This window comes from Aethalodelphis obliquidens, unplaced genomic scaffold (genome assembly GCF_003676395.1).
Source record: "Aethalodelphis obliquidens isolate GAN/ISIS:26980383/991018 unplaced genomic scaffold, ASM367639v1 scaffold16, whole genome shotgun sequence".
Lineage (NCBI taxonomy): Eukaryota > Metazoa > Chordata > Mammalia > Artiodactyla > Delphinidae > Aethalodelphis > Aethalodelphis obliquidens.
In genome coordinates, this window is record NW_020837960.1 from 10994382 (window position 1) to 11013106 (window position 18725).

The 18725-nt window shown below is 39.7% G+C and overlaps 1 protein-coding gene and 1 pseudogene across 1 annotated transcript in view; one reads left to right on the forward strand and one right to left on the reverse strand.

Moving 5' to 3' along the window:
- Positions 1-815: 815 nt before the first annotated feature.
- Positions 816-1642, reverse strand: LOC113625540 (dihydrofolate reductase pseudogene; annotated as a pseudogene).
- A 2020-nt stretch (positions 1643-3662) lies between these two features.
- The window catches only part of DNAJC15 (DnaJ heat shock protein family (Hsp40) member C15), a 62469-nt gene continuing 47406 nt past the window's right edge, over positions 3663-18725 (forward strand). Inside the window, exon 1 of the mRNA XM_027116184.1 lies at positions 3663-3799. Coding sequence (XP_026971985.1) covers positions 3695-3799 — 105 coding nt within the window. The 5' untranslated portion in view covers positions 3663-3694. The remainder of the gene's footprint in view (positions 3800-18725) is intronic.

An 18725-nucleotide genomic window follows, 5' to 3' on the forward strand; every position in this document is an offset into this window, starting at 1 on the left:
GCATCCTTTCATGTGTTTGTTGGCAATCTGTATATCTTCTTTGGAGAAATGTCTCTTTAGGTCTTCTGCCCATTTTTGGATTGGGTTGTTTGTTTTTTTGATATTGAGCTGCATGAGCTGCTATATCCTGGAGTTTTCAACTTATTGACTCCTGGTCTGTGTAAACAGAATGTTTTTCAGAAGTGTGATATAAAGTAATTCACAGTCCCTCTTTTTTTTTTTTTTTTTTTTTTTTTTGCGGTATGTGGGCCTCTCACTGTTGTGGCCTCTCCCATTGCGGAGCACAGGCTCCGGACGCGCAGGCTCAGCGGCCACGGCTCACTGGCCCAGCCGCTCCGTGGCATGTGGGATCTTCCCGGACCGGGGCACGAACCCGTGTCCCCTGCATCGGCAGGCAAACTCTCAACCACTGCGCCACCAGGGAAGCCCCACACAGTCCCTCTTTTGATCTAATTTTAATAATTGAATGCTAGCTCTTCTGTTTATAATCCATTTCTGACCTTTGGACCCATCTGCCTAGCTCCTAGCTCTGTGGGCTCTGGTTGTTTCAACTCATGCTACCAGGGGAGTCTCCCACTTTGGGCTGTCTTGGTAGATATTCTGCCCTAGGCAGGTGCTGGTCACCTATTCTTGACTCCTGATGGGTATTCAGACAGTTACAGCAAGAAATGTTTCACAAATGGTATCTGATAGAGTCTAGTTAAGATTAATGGGGAATAAAAGTGCTTTGCTTAGAAATAATTATCCATGGATCTAAAATCAACAAAAGTCTCTATAACAAAAAATACATAATTTTGGGGGGGGGGGTAGGAGGAGGCTTGAAATAGATCAGAAAACACTTTCACATTTATCGTTCTTTTCATATACTTCAAATTTGTACTTAATGCCTTTCTCCTCCTGGACGTCAGAAAGAACACCTGGATATTCTGGGATAAGTTTATATTTTTCCAAATCAATTTTTGGAAAAAATGTGTCACTTTCAAATTCCTGCATGATCCTTGTCACGAATAGTCTAAGGTGGCCTGGCTTGTTCGTGGCTTCCTTATAAACAGAACTGCCCGCCACTATCCAAACCATGTCCACTTTATTTGTTAATTCTGGTCGCTCAGTAAGTTTTAAGGCGTCATCCAGACTTTTGGCAAGAAAATGAGCTCCCTGTGGAGGTTCCTTGAGTTCTCTAATGAGAACTATGTTAATTCTGTCCCTTAAAGGTCGATTCTTCTCTGGAATGAATGGCGAACCAGGTTTTCCTACCCATAATCACCAAATTCTGTTTACCTTCTACTGAAGAGGTTGTGGTCATTCTCTGGAAATACCTGTATTCATTCCTGAGCAGGGGCCAGGGCAGGTCCCTGTTCTTGCCGATGCCCATGTTCTGTCCATGTACACAGCGACCATGCAGTTTAGTGGATGAACCACGACAGCGGCAGAAAACACTTCCGAGCTAGGGTGTCACACTGACGCGGGGATTACCCGCCAGCTTGGCGCGAAATTCCTCCATCACTTTTCCACGCTTCTTCTATATTATTGTTGACATCATCGGCATGGCAGACTTTACACATTCCATGATCTTGTCCTTGTTCTTTAGAATCGTGCCGGTGGTTGAACGATTCATGTTATAAGAATGAACCACGTCCACCATCTTGTCGCCTCACTCCACTCTCTCAATTATTTTTACTTTTGTTTCCACTGTTATCCCTTTGTACTTCTTAGCAGTACCAGCTACAACATCGCTGTTTTTACGCTTGCTTCTGGACATCCTGCACTTAAAATAAAGGTACTGTACTACTGTACTCTATACAGTACTGTACAGTAAAGTACATAAAAGCACAACCACTTGTAGAGGATGCACACGTGACAGTGTACTCCAGACACGTGAACTAACTTATGTGATTGGACATGCGAACGCACGTTCACATTTTGAAAGTTCATAACTTGAAGGTTTGTATGTAGGGGACTTACTGTATCTTATTTATTTACTTGGCATTGTAGACTCAGTGCCGAGTAGAGTGTCTGATACCTAACAGATGCTTAACACATATTTATCGAATATATGAATGGATGAGTGAATGAATGACGTGTGGGTTCCAATCCAATTTATTTACTTAGTTCACCAACGTCCTCGATACTTGTGGATCAGTCTAATGAAAATTAATCTATGTAATAAGGCCATTTTTCTGAAGAGTCTTGGCATGTTTTTTTTTTTTTAACCCAGTTCTACATGCCACCTTTTTCATTTCTGTGTGTTTGTTTCCAGCTAACATTTCCAGTCTTCCTCCTCTTTCATGTAAAAAAGTCTTACCCATTTGTTACTGACCACCTCAATGGCTCAGTCTCCACCAACCCTCCTCTGATGACCCTGGTTAAAAATGGCCACTCCCTCCCAGAAACACCAATCAAATTGTGGTAGTAACTCTCTTCTTAAGTGTATTGTACAAATTACTTCCATATTCTTTTTTTTCCTTTTTTCATTTTATCCTTACAATTTCCCTGAGTCAGAATGTTGGAGAAATGTTACTCCCCTTCCACAGGTAAGGAGAGATTTGAAGCAGTTAATGGGTATATTCAGGAACACAAGCCTAGAAAATGAAGGAACATACACCAGAACTCAGATCTCTTCTATCCTCCTAGTCCCTTCCTCTTTATACTGCTGTATGATGCATATAGTCTCATGCTCTGGAATACATTATAATCACTTCGTATTAGTTTTATCTTCCCTACTGGATTGTAAATTCCTCCAGGCCCTAACTTCTTGGGCTTGCTAATAATATTAACTAAATCAATAAATTAGTAGGTCCTCAAAACTTTTAAATCAGGAATTAAAAAAAAAAAAAGAAAAGATTTGTAAGCTGCTTTTGCGATGGGTATAAAAGGCAAAAGAGCTCCAAGTTGGTACAGGAGTTGGAAAGCACTACATTGGCTTCATTTATTGGTTAATTTTTGCTCCAAAAGGCTTTACTTAAAAATTAATAATAATAAATCTGAAAAATAAAATAAAGAAAAAAACGAATAACAAAGTGGGTCTTTCTATATCCAAGTCAGTACAAAACCATTTGTGGGGTGGAAGGTTACAAGTTTCTTCTTTGTAATTTCATCTTACATATAGCCAGTCATATGGCGGGAAGGGGTGGAGTAAGCAGATTGCCACTTCTATTGCCCTCATGGATGGGAGAACCGTGGTATTATGAAGTATGATCAGTGGTTGGGCGGGGTGTGTGTGGGAGGGCAGGTTTAGAAAGGTCTGGTGTGGGTCTCAGGGAACGTCAGGGAACTTCGGCACTGCACTTAGACTCTCTGGGTCTCTCCTGGTCCGGCATCTGATGAGACCAACATCAGATCTAACATCAGACTGCAGGGCTTAACCCCAGGCTCTCAGGTCGGGATAGGGGAAGGAAGACGGGCCCCCATCACGCTTTGCCCCAACGAGTCCCAACGTTGGCTTTAGGCCCGCAAATCTGAAACAAAGAAAAAACTCCTCCACATCCTAGGGGCCCCAGCTCGGATCTGCCCTTTGGCTTGAGGGGACAAGTTGGTCTGAGCCTGGGTGAGAACGAGATCCCTTGGGGCCCCGCCCTCCACTAGCGCAGCGGGAGAGGCATAGGTAAAACCCGCGAACGGACCCGCCCTAACTAGTTTGTCCCTGCGGCCGCCTCGTAGGCAGCGGGGCGTTCCGAGTGTCCCGCGCCGCATAGCCATGGCTGCCCGTGGCGGCGTCGCCAGCGCCGGCGAGAGCCTGCGCTACGCTGAGGACTCGCCGCCCCCGACCAAGCGGTCGGACGCCGACACTGACCCGAGACTGGTGAGTCTGCCGGCTCTCCTGCCGTTCTCCCGCTCCAAGCTGCCCGAGCCTACCCGCTAGCGCTCCCCCACCACCCCCACCCCAGTCCCTGTCTCACCTCTCTGCGCCCTTACCCCCGAACCGGGGTCGTCCCTGTGTTCATCCACTATCTTTGTACCACCCCTCATTTATTCAGAGTTGATGCTCCTCGGTGCCCGGCGTTGACGAGTAGGCGTGTTCGGAGAATCTCTGGTCCCTCAAGGAGCTTTCATTCTTGTCGGGAAGACAGACCAGAGAACAGGCAATTGCAGATGCAGTGTGATAAGTGCTGTAGGGTGGGTGTTCCCATCGTGTAGGAGGAGACCCCAGTCCAGTCTTTCGGGGCTAGGGGGTGAGGCCAGGGGAGGCTTCTAGGAGAAAGCGCTGTAACCATCGTTGTAAAACTAAGCTCTGAAGAATGAGTAGCAGCAGACTCGGTGAAGAGGAAGAAGGGTTTCAGGCGCCAGTAGTATCACCTACAGAGTCGTAGGCCAGGTAAACAGGGCCCAGTCAGACACAGTAAGGGGGTCTCTTCAGGCTGAAATGTAGAGCTGGGAAAAGAAACTGTCCAGTGGAAACAATGCGAGCCGCATACGTGTTTTTAGATTTTCAGTAGCCATATTTAAGAAGTGAAAAAAATAGGTGGATTTAATTTTAACAATGCATTTTTATTTAATCCAGTATGTCCACAGTGATATTTTGACGTGAAATCAATATAAACATTTTTTTAAAAAATAAATTTATTTATTTATTTTTGGCCGCGTTAGGTCTTTGTTGCTGCTCACAGGCTTTCTCTAGTTGCCGCCAGCGGGGGCTACTCTTCGTTGTGGTGCGCGGGCTTCTCTTGTTGCAGAGCACGGGCTCTAGGCGCGTGGGCTTCAGTAGTTGTGGCACGCGGGCTCAGTAGTTGTGGCTCACGGGCTTAGTTGCTCCTTGGCATGTGGGATCTTCCGCATGTGGGATCTTCCCCGACCAGGGCTCGAACCCCTGTCCCCTGCATTTTGATGAGCTTTAAGCAGAGGAGTGACCTGTTGGACAATTGTAAGGTTCTCTCAGGTGACCTGTGAGAAGAATGGATTAGTTGGAGAAAGTCTGTTTTATCCCTTTTCCACACCACCTTCCGTGTTGATCCAGCCAACAGTGATATGTCTTGCCCTTAGATGCACAGCACTTGTTGTCCATACTGTTCGTTGACTAGTCATACACAGTCTTGTGACATCTTTTATGTTGACCTGTCATTTTCCAGCATTTTTTTGTTTCTTAAGAGCAGAGACTGGGTGTTTGCTTCAAGTAAGCACTCAATTTGTAAGCGCTCAGTTATCGTTACTTAACTGATAAATTTCTGGAACTGAGTCAGTGGGCTGGAAAGGTTTCAGAAAGCAATATGCTTTTGTTCAACAGACATTTCTTGAGCACTGCTGGATACCAGCCAGGTATCATCCTTGGAAGAAGTAAACGAACAAAACAGATAAAAAGTTTGAAGTAGCAAACTCTTCGAGTTCCTGCTATGTCTGATTCATTCCATACCACAGCCCTGTGAAGAAGGTCCTTTTCAGTTGTCACTTAAACGAGGAGATGGAGACTCAGAAAGTGGTAACTCATCCAGGATCATTCTCCTAATAAGTGGTGGGCCTAGGGTTCTAAATCCTAACACTCTTTCTGCTGTGACTTGCTGACTCCTTAGAAATAAGGCTTTCTTTCTTTTTTTTATTATTTAACTTTTTTAAAAATTGAAGTATAGTTGATTTACTATGTTATGTTGGTTTCAGGTGCACAGCAGAGTGATTCGGATATATATATATTCAGGTTCTTTTTCCTTATGGGTTATTACAAAATATTTCAAAATATTGAGGATAGATCCCAGAAATAAGGCTTTCTGAATAGAGTGTTCAGTCTGTGATGTAAACTGGATAAGATATTAGGTTAGGTAGAACTCATCTCTCTATGGAGAGTTGTAAAAATCTCAGTACTGGACTGATTTGCAAGGCAATTGGAGCCCTGTGGTATTTTGAAGATAGAAATAATATTGGTGATTTTTTTACATCTGTAGGTACTTTTATTTGGAAAAGGGAGTGTATAGAATCCAAGCTATCAGTTAGGAGACATCTTTAGTAGTCTGGGCACGTGAAGGCTAAAGTGTAGGCCAGTGATTCTAAACCTGTCCAGCCCAGAGCCCCCTTTTTATAACAAATATTAAAGTTTCCTGTAATATCCTAAAGATTTATAGGCAATAAAAAATACCCATAAGCATAATTTTAAAAAATCAGTGTACTGCTCTAATTGAAGCATAAAGGTAAAATAAGTATTTTATTAGAAAATAATGTGTCTAGTATTTAAATACGTAAGTACTCAGGCATGATTACATTAGAAGACACAGTGAAGAACTGATCAGTTGCTGGCATATTGCACCAGTGCAAAGAAATCATTGTGAGTGGGATGGCTATAAATGCAGGCTGATTTCAGATGTATGACATTGGCAGTTCAAATACCATAAGAGCCATTGTCATCGACAAACTAATTTTTCCCAAGTTGTGAACAATTTTTGGTAAAATTTTGAATGAAACAAAGTGGAATCTTACCTCAATTTACATGATAGCTGCAATTCTGGAAAATTCAGTCTTCACTAAAATGGTGCAAAAATGATATATTTTATATGTAGTAAAGTCCTAGACTAAGATGATCATAGATAGGCTTTTCACCTACTCAGTGTCCAGTAGAGTCTTTTAAAATCTTGAGGGATGCAGGCAGTTGTTTGTTGTCCTGTGTTGTCTCATATATTTTAGGACTTCTAGGATCCATAGTCCTCATCCACTAAATACCCTCCTTCCTATCCAACTTATCGTGACAACCAGAAAATGTCCTTGCAAATTTTCAAAAGGTCCCTAAGGGTCTGTTCTGCTTCTGTAGGGAATCACTGGTCCAGGCAGTGACCAATGATGAGGTGGAACATAAGAGAGTTGATAATAATAACTTTGGGGAAACTTAGAAGTACTGAAAGTGATGGGAAGTTGACAAAGTGTAGGATAACAAAGAACAAATGACCTAAGTATGGGATATATTTGCTAATCTTATTGAAAATAGTAGAAAATCAAATGTTTGTCAAGGAATTGAAGAAGACATTTTTCATACCATTTTTTAAAAAGATGCAATTTATTTTAAAGTTTTTGAAATATATATCTGCAGTTGTAGATGTTAAATAACTGTCTAGTGTAAGCTTTCCTTTAGGGATTAAGAATTCAGGTTCATTAGCCTGTTTGGGAGATTAAAAGCTAAAAATGTAGGAGGAAATACCTGCATAGTACTTTGAATAAAATACTATCTTACAATTAATTGTTTAATAATCACAAGTCATGACCAGACTTTGCTATAGCAAAGCTGCTTCTCATGGACAAGTAGAAAAGAAACTTTAAAGTCAAGAGGAGAATATTAACAATTTTTAAAGCAGTTTGAACAAAATTCAGTTTGTATGACTTGGTAGCCTTTCAATTTTCAGTACTTCCCTGAAGAGTGTAACTCCTAGTATTATTAGGATGATGTAACATATAAGAAAATTAGCCACATATATGTTTCAGTGTAAGCAAACCTTATACATGAAAATCAAAACCTATCAGACATGTAAATTATCAAGTGCTTATTCATTACCAAAAAAAAGAGACCACTTTTATTTTTCAATTGCAATTGGAATTTAAAATATTTACCTTGAAGCTTACCTTTGAAGAAATCACATGGATTATGTATTGTATATCCATATTTTTAACCTTGCCCTATTCTTTCCTCACTGTAAAACAGTGTTCCTATCATTGTTATCATAAGAGGAGGCTAAAATGTAAGCTCCCTGAAGAGGGACTTTGCTGTCTGTGTATTTCCAACATTTATAAAGGTGCCTGTTATGTGGTAAGCACTTTAAAAATAAATTGTTTAATGAGTACATGTTATTCTGGAATGGGAAGGAATGAGAAGAATAGAGTTAATAAGAATTTTCAGTTGTCTACCAGTGAGTCCTACAAATAAAGATACAAAATTCAGCTTATCTAAAATGTAACTCGTTATATCCCCTCCCTATGCATGGTGATTCTCACCTATCCACTACCTTGAATGATGCCATCAACACTCCACTTTCTCCCTTCTCACTGTTATTCTGTTGGTCTAGCCTCTCTCCTCTGACCTATTGTATTGATAATAGCCTTTAAAAACAGGTCTCTTTGCTTCTGGTCCTTTACGCTTTTTACACTTCACACAGCCATCAGTTATTTTTCTAACTACACAGCTAATTATGGTACTATAATTTTTTAAATTAATTTACCAAGTTCCTTTTTATAAATTTACCAAGGTCCAAACTTCCCATGGTAATTATATAAATTGTATAAATATGCCATTGTGATATACAGGACTGTTCATGAACTAACCCCTAAATGACTGACTTACGCAGCCTCATTCTCCATCTCCTTCACTGTACTGTACCCTGTGCTATGACTTTACTTACTGTAGTTTTCTCCTCTGTCTGAAATTCGTTGCCTGGCAAACTGCTGTTCTTTTTTTTTTTTTAATATATTTACTTTATTTATTTTTATTTTTGGCTGCATTGGGTCGCCATTGCTGCGCACGGGCTTTTCTTTTAGCTGTGGCGAGTGGGGGCTGCTCCTCCTTGCGGTGCGCGGGCCTCCCATTGGGTGGCCTCTCTCGCTGCAGAGCATGGGCTCTAGGCACGCGGCCCTCAGTACTTGTGGCACTCAGGCTCAGCAGTTGTGGCTCGCGGGCTCCAGAGCGCAAGCTCAGCAGCTGTGGCACGGGCCTAGCTGCTCTGCGCATGCGGTATCCTCCCAGACCAGAGCTCGAACCTGTGTCGCCTGCACTGGCAGGCAGTGATTCCTAACCGCTGCGCCACCAGGGAAGCCCCTGCTGTTCATTTTTTAAGACTCAGGTTACTGATGTGAAGCCTTACCTGACTCGAGTTCCCTTTCCCTAGTAGAATAAAGTTGTTTTATCCTAAGTACTTCCTTAGAAAGTCATGTACAGTTTTTTATTAAATTATTTCTTATACTATATCAAAATTATTTGTATATGTATAAGCACCTAGGTTGTGAAGTCTTAGGGCAAGAACTTATATGCTTGCTTCTGTGATTGGCATTGCAGTCGATACATGGTAGTTACTTGTTTATTAAATGAACAGCTATTAACTTTTATTACTACTGAGTGGCTTAATAAATAAACATGGATGTTTGGTTCAACATATTGATGCATGTATTCTTTTTCTGTTAGATTTCTCCTTTATGTTAGTTTCTAAGGGAGAAGAGTCTGTGTCTGTCTTGCTCACTACTCTGCCCAGAATTTAGCACAAAGCCTGTCATAGATGCTAAATAAGTATTTGTATACTTATAGATAAATGCTAAACAAATGTTTGTTGAGTGACTAGTCTCCATATTTCTCCATCACAGCTACCATTTTGATGCAGAATTTATTATTTTTTAAAAATTTTCCTCTGGTACAACTATTGTCTATCTTGAAAGTTGAATGTTGCAGTCTCAAGATAGAAGTTTTAGCATTTTATAACACTTTCAGGCAGTTCATATTTATCTAGAAGGTTATTTACTGCTTTTGCTGTTTTGGAAGAATATAATGCCTTAGGGAATTTGTAAACAATTTTGATGCTTTTTTTTTCCCCAGCAGTATCAGCTATGATGGATGGGCTGTTTTCCCAGTTCTCAGAAATTCTTTGATTCAAGATGGTGGAACATTTAAAGTAATGTGTGTTTGTGTGTGTGTGTTTTTCTGGTGGATATTTGAAACTAGGTGATAGTAACAGATACCTGACTTGGCCCAATTGTTGAATTGCTGGCATTATTTAAATAGTACTTCTTCTCCTTTTTGAAACATGTCTTTTAAATTAAAATTAGATATTCTTTACAGGCAAGGACCAAGTTTTAAGGATCCTTGTTCTCTCAGTTCTCAGCATGGTACCAGCCTTGGTTACTGCTCTATAAATCCACTGAATAATTAAATTAACAAAGGAATGAAACAACTAGATGGAAGAAAAACAGAGGATTAGAGGACATGTTTTACAGTATGATGAACTGATGGCCTTAAGGAATAAAAAAGACTAAGATAAATGATATTCTCTCTCTGATTTTTTTTAATGGTAAAGACAGGCATAAAATATAAGCATGTATTAAATATTAGGTGTAGTCAGAGTACACATGATGCTCTGACTTCTTCTGACGTGCTTTTCCAAATTTTGGTAACTTTATTGCTTGATGCCTCTGATAACACAGGCAGTCTCCAACTCTGTTTTTAAAGTTTGTCGATTCAATTCAGTATAATAGATTTTTTTTTTAACACCAAATACATAGAAGCTATATACGAGGTGTGTGTGGGGAGATGAGTGAGCCAGGATTGCCACCTTCAAGGACAGAGGGCAGCAAACTTCTTTTGTAAAGGGCTGAATAGTATTTTAGGTTTGCAGACCTTATGGCTTCTGTCACACTACCAAACTCTGCTGTTGTAAAGCAGAAGCAGCCATAGACATACAGCCTAGCTGCAATGATGTTAAAGTTTTACTCACCAAGAACTTTATTACTGTATAGTACTTACAGTATTTCTAAATGTGTTACATGGTTTTGGTAAAGATTTTTTTTTAATTAATTAATTAATTTTAATTTTTGGTTGCGTTGGGTCTTCGTTGCTGCGGGTGGGCTTTCTCTAGTTGCGGCGAGCAGGGGCTACTCTTCATTGCAGTGCGCGGGCTTCGCATTGCAGTGGCTTCTCTTGTTGCAGAGCACAGGCTCTATGTTCGTGGGCTTCAGTAGTTGTGGCACGCAGGCTCTAGAGCGCAGGCTCAGTAGTTGTGGTCCACGGGCTTAGTTGCTCGCTGGAGGTAAAGAATTTTAAGTAGAAGTTTTAGTAAGTGCCATGAATTGATACCTAATTTGTATATTTCCATTTGGGGTAACCCATTTCATTCTTTCCTTCCATGCTAGAAAACTTGTGATATTCTATTCAGAAACAGTTTAGAATCGTTGACTCAATTACTCTCAGTTTTGTGTCAGTGGATCTATGCCTAGCACTAAGTTTATTGTCTGTATTTGATCAATATGGTAAGGTTTTTTAACTGTGAGATTTTGTAGGGGATTGTTTCAGGTGCTTGTAGTATAAAATCACTTTTGGCCAGTACAAAAGCTGTGACCATGTGGGATCTTCTCATGATTTTTGTTTTTTAATAACCTTTATTTTTTTTCTGAGTTTGTCTTCAAACAGTGCTTCCCAATCTTTTAAACTTTTTATAATGTAACAAGTTTCATACCTGTCTCTTGCCCCCATAATATTAGTAATATTTTTTATTTTTAATCATTGAATATATAAAAATAAGGTAAAAATTAATGATATGCATGAATGTATTGAGTTTATGATATGCAAACAAATAGTTAGGGAGGAAATGAACTAACATTTAGTGAATGCTGTTTACCAGGCACTGTATTATATTCTCCCAATTCTCATAATAACCCATGAAGTTAGATGTTACTTTTCACCATTTTACATATAAGAAAACTGAGGATCCAAGAGGTTAATTAACTTTCTTAAGGTCATATAGCTCGTAAGTGGCAGGACTAGGATGTGAAACCAATTTTGACTCTAAAAGTCCTTGACTTTTATACTGTACCATATTATTTCTCCATCATTTAGATATAAGAAATTGATGAAATTCAACTCCAAGAAATGATATACAGTCTTGGTTTTTGTGGTACTTTTCAGAGTCTTCAGAAGCTTCAAGATATGTTTTAAAATTCTGTTTTTTTAAATAAATTTATGTATTTTATTTATTTATTTTTGGCTGCATTGGGTCTTCGTTGCTGCACGCGGGTTTTCTCTAGTTGCGGCGAGCGGGGCCTCCTCTTCATTGTGGTGCGCGGGCTTCTCACTGCGGTGGCTTCTCTTGTTGTGGAGCACAGGCTCTAGGTGCACGGGCTTCAGTAGTTGTGGCATGCAGGCTCAGTAGTTGTGGCTCATGGGCTCTAGAGCGCAGGCTTAGTTGCGGTGCATGGGCTCAGTTGCTCCACGGCATGTGGGATCTTCCCAGACCAGGGCTCGAACCCGTGTCCCCTGCATTGGCAGACGGATTCTTAACCACCATGCCACCAGGGAAGCCCTGTTTAAAAATTCTTAAACTTCAAAGCAGAGTTAATTTTATTTCACCTTAACTCAAAAAGGAAGAAAAGAATACTGTGTAATGAAATTAAGCTATAAGCATTACTACTGTAAGAAATTACAGCCTTAAAGTAAAAGACCCTATTGTAAGGGAGTAAAAGTAGCTTTCAGGAAATGGGATGATTTCCCAAGCAAGAAGAATAACCGAATTACAAGGTGTTGCAGGTAAACCGAAAGAGAGAGTTTAAGGGGTGCTTTCCAGGGTCTTCGAAGTCAGTATAGTAAAAACTTGTAAGAGTACATGATAGGAGATGTGGCACATATATACAATGGAATATTACTCAGCCATAAAAAGAAACGAAATTGAGTTATTTGTAGTGAGGTGGATGGACCTAGAGTCTGTCATACAGAGTGAAGTAAGTCAGAAAGAGAAAAACATGCTAACACATATATATGGAATCTTAAAAAAAAAAACTGGCTCTGATGAACCTAGGGGCAGGACAGTAATAAAGATGCAGACATAGAGAATGGACTTGAGGACACGGGGAGGGAGAATGGTAAGATGAGATGAAGTGAGAGAGTGGCATGGACATATATATACTACCAAACGTAAAATCAATAGCTAGTGGGAAGCAGCCACACAGCACAGGGAGATCAGCTTGGTGCTTTGTGACCACGTAGAGGGGTGGGATAGGGAGGGTGGGAGGGAGACACAAGAGGGAGGGGATATGGGGATATATGTATATGTATAGCTGATTCACTTTGTTATATAGCAGAAACTAACACACCATTGTAAAGCAATTATACTCCAATAAAGATGTTAAAAAAAGAAAGTACATGATAGGGAGGAGGCTAGCTAGAGACACAGCAAGATCACTTTTATGGTCAGGGTGCAAAATTAAGTGCAGGATTAAAAGGGAGATACCAAAGATGAGGTATATTTGTTTCTGTTGAAGAATTTGTTTTTAAAGTTTATTTTAAAGTAGACAGATCAGAGGGTTTTCTGACTTAAGTTATTTATTAAACCCTTCTGACTGGTGGGATCTTCCACAACTTTTCTTTTTTAACCTTTATTTTTTCCCCTGATTTTAAAAGAAACAATTGTATAATAATATCATATAGTAATTGAAGTAGGTACCATTTATTGAATGTTTACCACATGTAAAGTACTAGGTGATGTATATGTATGTCCTAATTTTTAAAAATTCATAGCAACCCAAGGAGGTAGGTATTGTTTATTTCATTTTACAGGTGAGGAAGCTCTAGTATAGAGGTTAAGTAACTTGGCCAAGGTTATGTTGCTGATATGTAGAGAGTAATTCAAACCATATTTCTTTGAATTCCAAAGTCTGTGATCCAAAGATTTTGTTTTAGGGATAAAAGGTAGGTAATAAGAATATATAACTACTGTTAATGTTTTGTTTTATAGCATTCCATTTTTTTCCTGTGTGCATATATGCTGAACATTCCGTCGTATAACTTGCTTTTATTCTCTAACGTGGTCTGTAAACATTCCTCAATATATTATTTAATTGTGGATGCATATTTTAAATGTGCCTTAATTTATTTAATTATTCCCCTATTGTTGGGTATTCAAATTGTTTCCAGTTTTATATATTATAAATAATGCAGTGATGTGTATTCTCATATAAAAGTTTATATGCACCTCTCTGATTATTTTCTGAGCCTAATGACATGAATATGTTTAAGGCTGTTGATTCCTATGGTGAAATTACCTTCAAGACAGATTGTCCCAATTTGAATTCGTAGCATCAGTTTGAGAATGTTCATTGAACCACTCCCTTGACAATTGTAAGGCTTTGAGTTGTTGGCTAAATGCATGCCTCTCATTATTAATGGCCTTTATTCTGGAGTGTGACAGATTGCCACATGGCCCCATCCAGAAGTTGAAGGAGGTACTAGTAATCCTACTTTCATACTTAACAAACTGTTTTATATTAAATGTAGGAGTTTTGAACATACAACTTCTTGTTGGAGGTTGAGGGAAGGTAAAATTCTGTGAAAAAAAAATAGGGAATTATATAAGGAGTGAGGACATCAAGGACCAGTGCTAGGATCTAACTTGACATTAGACAATTAAATGACACTATTTTCTCTGGGTAATTTATCAAACTACCTAGTAAGAAGTTGTACAAGGCAAAAGGTTTGTGAATGGGCACTAAAGTCAGTTAGGGATGTTGCATTGAGTATGAGCTCACACTGGAAAGATAATTGAATGATTTTTATAATCTATTAAAAGACTGCAGGAGATTAAATTGTTGCTTGAAGACCTAGGCTGTGGTCTGGAATTAGGATACCTGTGTTCCAGTCCCAGTGCAGACACTGATAACAATTGCTGTGACGCTTCCCTGGTGGCACAGTGGTTAAGAATCCGCCTGCCAATGCAGGGGACACAGGTTCGAGCCCTGGTCCGGGAAGATCCCACATGCCACGGAGCAACTAAGCCCGTGAGCCACAACTACTGAGCCCACGCGCCACAACTACTGAGCCCACGTGCCACAACTACTGGAGCCCGTGCACAGCAATGAAGAGTAGCCCCCACTTGCCGCAACTAGAGAAAGCCCGCGTGCAGCAATGAAGACCCAATGTAGCCAAAAATAAATAAATTAAAAACAAAAGAAAACACAAACAAACAAACAAAAAACAATGGCTGCAACTTGGACAAGGCATGTGACTATTCAGGATCTCAATGTCTTCCTCCGTAAAAATGGAGGAAGTGGAGTGGGTTTTGGCTAGATGTTTTCTATCATTTCTTTCAGCTCTAAAAATGCCAGCAAAACATTGGACATCTTATGGAAACTATTGAAAATAAAACAGAAACATATATATATTTTTTGTGCGTGTGGGATCTTAGTTCCCCAACCAGGGATCAAACTGGGCCCCCTGCAGTGGAAGCACAGAGTCCTAACCACTGGACCACCAGGGAATTCCCAAAACATATCTTTCCTGTATAAAAGTATAAGTGTCTGCTCGTAGAGTACTGTGTGTACTTCAGTTTGCACCTTTCAAAAGTCAAATAGAAATAGAACATTTCCCGAAAAAGAAAATATATAAATGAATTGGTGGGAGAAGTGTGTGATTGTGGGAGCGGGAAAGAGGCAGGGAAGGCTCATTTGAAGGTAGGCTAAAATAGTTTAGAACTTAATTCAGGAATAGTGTAGAACTCTTAATTCAGGAAATTATTGGACAAAAATAATTTAATAAAAGTCAATAAAACAATAAAAGTACAGTAACAAAATGATAAAGGATATCTGTTAGGTAAAAAAAGTCCCTCTTCTCCAAATTTTAGATAATAGAAAGAACTAAGGAAAATCCTTAAATTTGAAAGAGAGAAATTTAGGGCCAGTGAATAAAATAGCAGTGACGAACAAGTTAAAGAAACTAACTCCTAGAACTAAATGAACCTTGAATTGCCCAGAAGACCAAGCTTTTTAGAGCAGATATATCTGAAGCTCAGGCCAAAGAACACGTCTCCAGGCTTCACTGATAGACTTGCCACATCTAGCATGAAGAGCCACAGAGCACGGATGTAAAGCTTGCCATAGTTCTTACTTCCCAACAGATAGCTTCCAAACACCGAAGTCATCTTTCAGTATCATTCTGGTTTAATTTTCTAATTAGAATTTGACTTTGAAAATCTTGCCCCTTCTTGGCCTGTCTGCTTAGGGTTATTATCTTGAGATGATTCCATATTGTTAAATAGATGGAAGTTGACCTTATATTTTACATGTTGTCTGCTCTACGTTTGAAATATTTTATAGGTTACTGGTCTAGTCTGTATTTAACATATTCTGTAGATATTTAACATATTCTGTAGATGATCCCTGCCCTCCAACGTACACATATATTCAATTGCAATAACCTAAGGTCACCGTGAGTTAAGGACAGAATCTCAATCAGAATTCAGGTTTCCCAGCTTCTAACCTTTGTTCTCTCCTGTATCCTCCCTTTTCCCTCTTGGTCTAGCATTGACCCTATCCTTCAGTTTTATCTGGACTCTTCTCAGAAGCCATCTGTGACCCAGAAGCAGAGTACTTAGCAACTGGCCACCTGTCCACCTAACCATCTACACACACATTCATCCATGCAGTCAGTTAACACTAACTTTTTTTTTTTTTTAACACTAACTTTTATTTAACCCATACGTATTCTAGGAATACAAAGATGAATAGTACCTGCTTCTTGCTTTCTAGAGGCTCACAGTTCAGTAAAGGAGACAAGTTATGAAGTTGTGGTCTGGGATTACAATAGACAAACTGGGATGTAGAGAGGTGGGAGTATTTGAATAGGGGAGAGGGTACTGTTGGCATTGATTTCTTTCATATTTGGAAATTCACTTGTTCCTGCTGCCTATCTAGAGTCATTCCATTTTTCTTTGCTATTTAGTAACTGAGAAGCCATATATATACCAGACATCCTTCTGTGTTAGGGACTGGGGTCAATAATACTATCTTTATATGAACAGTGGTGAAACAGAAGGGTGGAGACATATTAGACTCAACTGAATGAGGGTAGTAGGGATATGACTCAGATACCCCAAGTCCCTTAGAGCCAGCAGCTTCAGAGGTCGGAGAGCTTATTTTGGGAAGTGACCTGGTCCAGACACAGGTAGGGACCAGCTCACAGGGCAAACATGTAAGGGTAAGTGCAAGTTTCTTATTGGCAGCCTCTGATCAAATATCTGCTGAAACCGACTTGCAGCGTCTTACTTCCACTACTCCCTACTAGCACTGACTTACTAAATTGTAATAAAGATAGAAAAATGGAATCTCTCCCTCAGGTTAAACCTAGTGTTAAAGTGAAAGTTTTTACCAATTAAAAAAAATGTCAATTACTATATTATTATAATCGTATACATCTTAAAGAGAGTTTTTAGTTAGTGCGTGCTTGTTTCAAATTTGATGGAATGTGTTAACACTAATTAGTAAAATCTGTGCACTAGATTATTTTCAGCACATTGGTTATCTCAGTGTAGCTGTATAAAGCGCTGGATCTTAACTCCAGTGTCTCTGCACATTGATGAGGTATCATGAGGTAACATGACAAAGGGATGGGATTACAACCATGTGCCTTTGCAAATAGCCTAGAGGGAATCTTATCTATGGTCCATGATCTGATTTAAAATCTGGTCCGAAGAGAGGGTGTGTCATGTGTCAACTTTTGAGAGTCATTGACAACTAGAATAACCATCCCTTTATTATCCTAAGAAATATTTCTGGCTAAAAATCTAGTAAGTTCTAAAAGAAATTAGATAAATTTATGGAGAAATAAAATATAAAAGCAAACTAGTAAGTTTTTGAGGACTCTCAGGTTTTGTTTTGAGATTGTGAATCAGTTTGTAACCTTTGTGAGGTGACCTTATTGATCCATATTTCTACCCCTAGTACAGTGCCTGGTTTGTAGTAAGCACCCCGATTAAATGTTTAAATAAACGTTGAATTAGTGAATAATGAATGAGTCAGGGCGATATACCTAAAAACATTATTTTCTGGTCCTGAAACACAGTAGAAATATGTATCAGCCAGGGTTCTCCAAAGAAACAGAACTAAGTAGAATGTATTATTTATCTATTTCTAGGAACTGGCTTACACAATTGTATGGGCTGGCAAGTCTAAAATTTGTAGGGCTGGCCTGCAGGCTGGCAACTTTCAGACAGCAGCTAAGTCTTGAGGCAGAATTTCTACTTCCTCAGGGAAATCCCAGTTTTCTTAAGGCCTTTCAACTGCTTGGAATGGTCACACCTATGTTATCAAAGATAAACTGCTTTACTTAATAAAGTCAGCTGATTATAGATGTTAGCCACATGTACCAAATACCAACATAGCAACACCTACATTGAGGTTTAATTGACTGACCTAGCCAAACTGACACATAAAGTGAACCATCACAGTATCCTTGGGTTTGAGAACTTGAAGCCAAATGTGCAGCCTGGTTTGGCAAACCTGTGATGAACCCAGGGACTCCTGGTACCCTCTGAGGCGACCAGAACTAGGTTGGTATTGGGACAGGACTTTCTGGCTAGTCACATTTAACGTGAACAAAGAAAGCTGCTTGCGTTATTAGAGACAAGGTTTGTATCAGTGGGTCACTGAATAAATGCTAAACAGTTCTTAAAAGGTTATTCATAAGATCATCAGTTATAGCAAGAATTTCAGTTTGGAGAATTTTTTGTTCATTATATTAGAGTGGAGAAGTACTCATTTGTCCTGAGCCTGAGAGTTTTGTTTCTTTTTTTTTATGGTACGCGGGCCTCTCACCGCCGTGGCCTCTCCCATTGCGGAGCACAGGCTCCGGACGTGCAGGCTCAGCGGCCATGGCTCATGGGCCCAGCCGCTCCGCGGCATGTGGGATCCTCCCGGACCAGGGCACGAACCCGTGTCCCCTGCATCGGCAGGCGGACTCTCAACCACTGCTCCACCAGGGAAGCCCCTTGTTTCTTATTATGTTTGCTTTTGGGTTTTGTTTTATTGTTTCAGTTTGTTTTTGTTTTGCCCTTTTATTTACTCTCTGGTCATGCTGTAGATATTAATGCTTGCCTATGGTTTAAAATAAAGTGACTTTAAAGTCAAGCAAGTAAGATGTAGTTAACATTGCTTTTTCTTTTTACTTAATTAAAATTTTTCACTTTAATTAAAGAATTGGTGCTTTGAGAGAAGTTCAAGTGTATTTTTTTTTTGGCGATGGAACAGTAATGGTAAGGGCCAGGTGGATTTAGATATGAAAATCTGGAACATTCATGCCAGCTTGA